This window comes from Glycine soja, chromosome 20 (assembly GCF_004193775.1).
Source record: "Glycine soja cultivar W05 chromosome 20, ASM419377v2, whole genome shotgun sequence".
NCBI classification, from domain to species: domain Eukaryota; kingdom Viridiplantae; phylum Streptophyta; class Magnoliopsida; order Fabales; family Fabaceae; genus Glycine; species Glycine soja.
Window position 1 is genome coordinate 50,542,679 of NC_041021.1, and position 7,815 is coordinate 50,550,493.

Below are 7,815 nucleotides of genomic sequence, written 5' to 3' on the forward strand. Positions count from 1 at the left end.
ATCATTAATAATTAAATAATCACCACAACACTTTAACCACAACTTGAGAAATAATCCAATGCAACAGAGCTAAAGGAACGCTTAAAAGAAACACTACTTTCGAGCGGGGTAAAAAGAAAAAAGAAAAACACCATTAACATGATCAACAGCATGAAAGTCAGGTCAACCATTCAATTTAAGTGATACTTTGCCATGTAACATGCTGAAAGAGTAGCAAGACAGAAGAAAATAAAGACTGAAATTACGAATCTGCTCCTTCGCCATACAAGCAATTCCTGGACACATGAACTCGTTGACGAACAAAATTAAGAAAAAGGCCAATGATCTCAGCAAACAATTCTTTTGGTTTTGTTAAGACACCAACAAGGGCAATTGTGCAGAACCTGCAAGCATGAATAGTATCTGACAAGTTAAAGCAGTTGAAGCAGCAGCTATTACGTAATCCACACCAATTCGTAACTTCAAAGATATTGCTCTATCTTTTTTAGATGCACTAGCACTACAAACTCTTAACACCACGCAACTACAAGATTTACAAAATTGTTTGCCAATAGGCATATATTTTTACACCTTTGACTTGCATAGCCTAGCAGCAAATAGTATCTGTAAACACAAAAAACAATGGTTAAAATTAAAATGTATATGCACATGAGAAAAATAAACATAAGTAACGGATGCCCAAGAATTAAATTCAAAGGTCAATATTTTTTTATTAAAAACAACAAATGGCATTTAAATACACAGCTGTGAAATGTATTTAACTAAGCATTTGAAGTTCAAGGAGAATAGGAAAACCAGAAATATTAGAGAAAATACCGGCAAAAGCATTTCCATTTTCTCTTTCGAAATTAGCATCCCTGCATCCTTTTCCATGCGAACCCTTCTAATACCGAACCCCTGCATCATCCATCTAATTCCTCGGGAATATCCAACACAGTTGCAATTGGCACATTTGTGAAACCAGATATCCCATCGTAGTAAAATCTGGCAGAAATACTGCTTTCTATCAAACTTAGAGTCCAAAGCCACCAAACAATTTAAGAGCATCACCAAGTTCTACATCAAGACTCGATACGAAAGTTCACATAGTATTTGCTAACATAGTTATGCTAAAGCAATGATTCACTTACATGTGAAAGAGAAACTCATGCATGATCAGAATCTATCCAAAAAAACAATCAAGCTAAATGTGACTTGACACAAATACTTGTAAATATGAATATTTCAAGAACCTAGCATTATTAACTAATTGATAATTACATAATAATAGTAGTATGTTGGAAGAAAATTATAATTGGTCCTTTATGAAAAGCTTTCCTCATTAAAAAGGATTGATTCTATTCAGCAATGTCTGATGAAGTTCATCATGGTAAACAGTGAACATCCCAAATAATTTTTTAATGAAAAAAAGAAAAAGAAACTCATTAAGAGAAGGGAGGATAATAATCAGCAGAAACAACCAAAATATACAAATACAAAATCAATTGCATGAAATTAACTAAAAGTAGCTTCAGTACATAGTAATCATTAGTTCTCCTCACAAATTCACAGGTTCTTTACATGCTAATTAGGACAACACTTTGGCATACACTTTAATCCCTAGTACATAAATGAACCTGCAAACCTAAGGATCTCTCTTACTATTTTTTGAAAGACCTACCCAACCAAACTCTACCCCAGAAAGGAAAAAGAAAAGGAAGAAAAGTCAGGTCCTAGCCTTATGGCCCTCATTAATGTCCATGAGATTTGACAACGAAGAACAAAACCACTAGTCCTCCCCAATCTTTCATTTTACCAACACATACAAATTAGAAAGAAAAAAAAATAGCGACAAAATAAAAGTAAACTGCTAACCTACGATCTACAAATACCAACATTTACGCATTAAAAAGTTGTAGAATTCATTTTACTCTGGCCTTCCCATCAAAAGTCTATTCAGATGAACAACTTAAGCTAACATGGGACAGACAAATTATCATCTCCGGAAGTAGTCTCTGAGCTTGTCCCAACTACTTGATTCTTGCTTTCATCCTTCTCATTTAAGACTAAGTCATTTGTGTTTTCATCTGTTGCTCCTTGACTTGTTGATTCTTCATTTCTGTTCAGCATTTCAAAATCATCACTCTCTTTGTTATCCATAACCTCATTATCTTTTGCAAAAAATTTATCTGTCAAACACTGTCGTGACACTACTTCATCCTGCTGCTCATCCTTCTCCTTCACTTCATCAAACACACAGTCACCCCCCATTTCATTACCTCTGATCTCATCCTTCTTCACAATAGCCTCATTTGGAACAGACCCTTCCATAAAAACATCATCTACACCTTCAGCCTCCAATACTCCACCATTATCCAACTTGGCATCAGCCTCAACATTTCCATCTCTCCCACTTTCCGGCAGCGAGTCAACCATCTCAACATTGTTCTCAATTCCTATAACTGGAACATCTGATCCACCCTCACTCTCATTATCAGACCCATTCTCCACAACTTCCTCGTTGACATCCTCCACAGCCTGGTTCTGCCTCTCAAGAAACAGCAACCTCCTTCGCAGATCGCCCAATTCTCTCTCCATCAGGAAAAGGCGCTCCTTCAAAGTCAAATTCTCCTCTTCCAATTGAGCTATATGGGAATCCTGATCATCAACCCTATTCTCGAGCACATTATTATACTCAACGCCATAGTTCGGGTATATCATCTCAAACCGGCTCAAATCATGATCCAGCCTCCTCTCCACCTCCACATGTTCCTCCACATCACTCTCACTGGACCCACCGTCCTCCTCATCCTCATAATCATGAACATCAGCCTCATTCCCGGGCGATCGAAGTCTAATCAAACCCTTCATCGACCCATATCCATCAACACCCCACTCCTCCTTCGCCATATCCCCTAACACCTCCCTCGACGGCGACAATATAGGCGTGGGAAGCACTGCAGGGGTCACAGGGCAAGGCGACACAAGCGATGCTATGCCACCGGACTTCTTGGCACGAATAATAAACGACGTCGTATTCCTAGGGGCATAAGGAGCGAATCTATTATTAAACTTCTTCTTAGGATAAAACTTACGCGCTTTTAAGCGATTTTGCGATTGCAACTCGTGCAACGTTGGGGGCTGGTAACCAACGACACCGCTGTTGGAAATACTAAGAGTAGCGATTCCACTTGGATTGGGTTTTTCCATTCTCCTAGGGTCCTTGCGTTTGTCAGTGACCTTCTTCCCCTTCCAATTGCTCCGGTAATTCGGTTTCATAGGGTTCTGAAACTTCATGTTAGGGTCCAGAGGAGGTTGCTGAGACCAAACCTTGTTGTATCCACGATTCATCATCGGAGGCTGAGGCTGAGACTGGTTCATCATAATCTGCGATGTCTTCATCTGAGGCTGCTGCGCTTGCTGATTCATTCCCTGATTGTGCGAGAGCATCTGAGGCTGCGACTGACCTATAATCTGCACCTGATTCATCATCTGAGGCTGGCTCATCTGGTTCAAATTCATCATCATCTGCGATTGGTCGTTCATCTTAACGAAACCCTAGGCCTAACGGTTCCGGCTATAACGATTTCAAACGGAACGGTCGAGAATAAAGTCGTATCGCTGATCGTGAAAACCGGCACCGGGAAAGAGAGACCGAAACCCTAAATTCCTTTTTTCTCTGAAATAAATTGGGAAGGGAGAATATTAGATTTAGGGTTTGATCTTAAGGGAATCGACCTAAGGCTTAAATCGTATTCCTCTTTCGAGATTTTCACGAATCTGAGAGAAAACCCTGATTCCGAGTTCTTGATTTTTTTCTCTCTCGAAAATTCTGGTTATTATCGCTGAAGATTATACTTCTGTGAGGTGCTCGTCCCAACCGAAGGGGTTTATATAGTGGGTCAGGAATAAATTAGACGGCTAGATGTTGATTTGGTGAATGGACGGTTTGGATTTCATATTCGTGATGAACACGTGTCACTCGTCTCCGAAAAGGTCGATTCTTGATTTCCCGTTTCAAGGTACGACTGCACTGGGAAATTTTGAACCTTGCCAATTGATGTCTGTCTTCATGAGCATTTTATCTTATTTAACAATAATTTTTTTAGTATATTATTTTGAACCTTATTTGATTTTAAATTTTACCTAAAATAAATTTTATTCTTTTTCTAAATAAGCCTTAAATATTTTATTTTATGATTTTTAAATAAATTATTTAATGTCAAAAAATTTTGAAATATTAAATTAATTCCAAAAAATAAGAAGATTAAATTAAATGCATGGTATAAAAAAGTTAAATTTTAGCAACCATTAGGATAAAATAGAATAAATATTTTTATTTTACTTCATTGATAAATTATAATTTTCTTATTCTTTTTAATTTAGATCATATTTTTTATTAAAGACAAACATATTTTAAGCATATAAGATATCATGGATGACAAATCTCAAACACTGATTAAGACACTAGTTAAGTTTCAAGAACTCCACATAAATTGATACATGCACGTGAATTGATCCATGCTATAAATGTTTTAACTATATGCAAAGAGGATTATTGACCGTTTGAAAAACAAATGATATTGATATTTTTTTAGAAAAATTAACTATTGAAATTTAATGTACAAAGAAGGATAAAATTTATAGATTGAAAAAGATAAAGGAAAAGTAAAATAGGATAAACATAAATGGATAGTGATTTGAAATAGTTGAGAAATTTTTTTTTTTGGAATAGTTATTAAATCAAATTAAAATGGAAATTATAAATATTTTTGAAAAAATAGAAAATATATTAAATGTTCAGTTCATGAGATTAGTATAAGACGTGTAAATAGGGATACATCTAAAAAATTGTTTATTTTTTGCACTTTGATTATTTAAATATTTAATTTCTAACAGATAATTATTTAAATTTTTTTATAAAATTATTTATTAGTTTTATACATAAAACTAAATTTAATTTTTATTTCAAACTATACAAGAAAAAACATATGTCTTAATTTATTGTACTAATTTTTTTTCTCAAAGTTTTAAAAGACAATCTCACAAGTATAATAATAATAATAATCAAATAAGACTCACAATCAAGAAGACCCAGAAGAAGAACTCATATAATATAATAATAACTAAAATTTATAAAAAAAATATTCCAATTATATATTATATATAAATATTTTTATAATATACCGATAATAATAATTAATGTTAATAATTAGATATGTGGATAGATAAATGAACAATTATAACATACACAATTCGTATAGGTAATAATAATTGATAAAAGACTAATAAATGTAATTAGTTACTTAGCTATTTCTCTACCTCTATGGTGAGAGTTTTGTTAAGACGCAAGTAAATTTTATCACTCATTTGTTAACTAGAGCGTCAATTTTGTATCTTAGCTCTCATATATCTTTTGTCATGAATAAAATGACATAAGTTCCTTCAAAATATAATAATTGATAAAAAAAAATACATTATTAACTGTTCAAATAATTAGTATATATGTATCTTTATTGAAATACAATAAATCACACTAAAAGATAATGGAATAATGTGTTAATCAAAATATAAAATTTTTTAAAATAAAGTATATTTATAATAAAACAAAGTTTATAAAAATTCTGGTCCTTTATTAAAAGTGGACTACCATTTAATGATGTATAAAAATCTTGTGCGTAGACCGTTAGACATGATAATGGGGTGGGGCAGGAACGGATATTGTCTCTCCAATCCTCGATCTCGACTCTGTAACATATTCTAATACCTGGATCCAACGGGTTAAAATTTATTATCCCACCCCTGTACGCACCGCTGTTGGGTATTGAGTATTCCCGAGTCTGTCCCGTACCCGATTCAAATTAGAAAAATATTTTTTTTTGTAAAGAAAAAATTAAAAATTTGATTTTGGAAAAAATAAATTGTTGTTAAATATTTATTTTTAACTACTTATATGTCAATAAATTTATCATAGCGCATGCGTCTACAAAAATCGTTAAGAAAATAATATTAAATTATGTAAAAATTCTAAAATAAAATTAACAAGTAGTAAAAATTTTAGGCCTTTTGATTAAATTATGCAAACATTCTAAAAATTTTAAGTGGTGGGGCGAGTCTGGGTTCAGGGTCGGGACGGATGTAATAATCCTATACCCGTAATTGTACCTGACTTTTGGTCATCAAGGGAAAACCCAAACTCATACTCAGTCAACTCGGGTATTACCTGTCAAAGTCAAAATGGATTCGAACGGGTACGAATTTTTTTACCATGTCTATAGACCGTATTAATAATGAATTTTCAAATACTTTGATAAGTTAAAGAAAAGCAATAAAAAAATTCATTTAATATTAGATCACTCAACCTGTGTCACGTTTAATTATTCTTTACCAACAAGTAAAGAATTCCACTAATCAAACTTGATTACAAGTTTTTTTGCCACTATTATCAAAGTCATTACTAACACAATCCTTAGATTCTCTTGAATATAAAAACATCAAAGTATTGTTTTGTTATTGAGTCACTCCTAACTTTCACAAATAAAAATTTGATATAGAATCATAATTTTTTTACAACACTCAATGAGTGAATATACAATGAAGTTTGTATCTCTCACAAGTACTCTCTATATCAAAAGAAAAATTATCTTAAGCTCAGTGTATTCCTTAGCAAATATTTTTATTTTCTCTTATTTCTTGATTCACTACTCTTATTTTTTTGTACTCATTCGTTGTTGTTAATTCAATTCTTAATGTCTTATTTATGGAGAGAAACTTGTAATTGTTGAGATTATCTTCAGTATTTAATAATATGACAATTATGCATATTGATATTGTTTCCTGAAATAAGTAGATACTGCGTGTTTTTTTGTCTGACAGAATGAAGACTTTTCATATCTGTCGTACATAACTCAATATGACTATTAGACTTATAAAAAGAAATATAAGATTGATTCGTAGATTTATTCCTTTTAAAACAAAGTCATGTATATAAACTAATATAAACTAATAATTCAAATAAAATGCATATTTCAATTGTTATTTGGTTGGACCGATGAGTATTTCCTACTTTCTGTAGACAAGGTATTTATTAATGAATAAGTCTCTCTTAATATTGTTTTTTGTCATCAAACCTGTTGACTTAGATGCAATATTTTTATAAAAAGCTTAAAAGATGTCTAAATCATCTAATGATAAGTCATCTAATGTCTAATATTTAGATTATAATATAATTAATAATAAATTATATTATTAAAAATATCAGTATATATTGTAACAAGCAGTAACATATAACGAGTATGTATTATTGTATATAGAGAATATAGTAATCAGTGCTAACATATTATAAGATGGTAAGAAGTCTGAGGGAAATAATTCACTAAAAAAAAAATCTAATTTAAGAGTAATTTTTGAAAATGTTCTTATTGAAAAATAACTCATAAAACCACTTTCATTAAAGAATGCGAATCCATATATATAATGTCGGAATAGATTATTCGATGCTAATTGTGACGTTATCTTTTATTTGATTTTTCTAATTTAAAAATAGAAATGTACAAAAAAAAACCTTTTGATCCTGTCTTTGAGAATAAATCTATAATCTATCAAACAATGTTTTTTTAATAAAATTAACCTTAATTACAAATCATATTTCTAAATTTAATAAATAGTATATGAAATACTGTAATATTTTAGGCTATTTAGAGCCTAACTTTATCTTTTATGCAAAACACCAAATAAAAAATGAATTCATAAATATATTATTGAGGAGAAAAACCAGAATAACCAAAGCCAAAATTAGTTAAATTTATTAATTTTAATTAATAATATCATAAATCT

The 7,815-nt window shown here is 31.6% G+C and overlaps 1 protein-coding gene across 4 annotated transcripts; it reads right to left on the minus strand.

Annotated features, from left to right (window-relative positions):
• Positions 1–109: 109 nt before the first annotated feature.
• On the minus strand, positions 110–3,853 carry LOC114403449. 4 transcript variants are annotated; one of them, XM_028366440.1, is made up of 4 exons: positions 1,855–3,853; positions 817–984; positions 571–603; positions 110–383 (listed from the first exon to the last, which is right to left on the minus strand). In XM_028366440.1, the coding sequence occupies exon 1, from the start codon at positions 3,523–3,525 to the stop codon at positions 1,954–1,956; it is 1,572 nt and encodes a 523-aa protein (XP_028222241.1). In that variant the 5' UTR covers positions 3,526–3,853; the 3' UTR covers positions 110–383; positions 571–603; positions 817–984; positions 1,855–1,953. The 4 variants fall into 4 exon arrangements, with proteins under 4 accessions (XP_028222241.1, XP_028222239.1, XP_028222240.1 ...); XM_028366438.1 differs by having other exon boundaries at positions 110–603; positions 1,876–3,853; XM_028366439.1 differs by having other exon boundaries at positions 110–603; positions 817–996; positions 1,876–3,853.
• Positions 3,854–7,815: the final 3,962 nt, after the last annotated feature.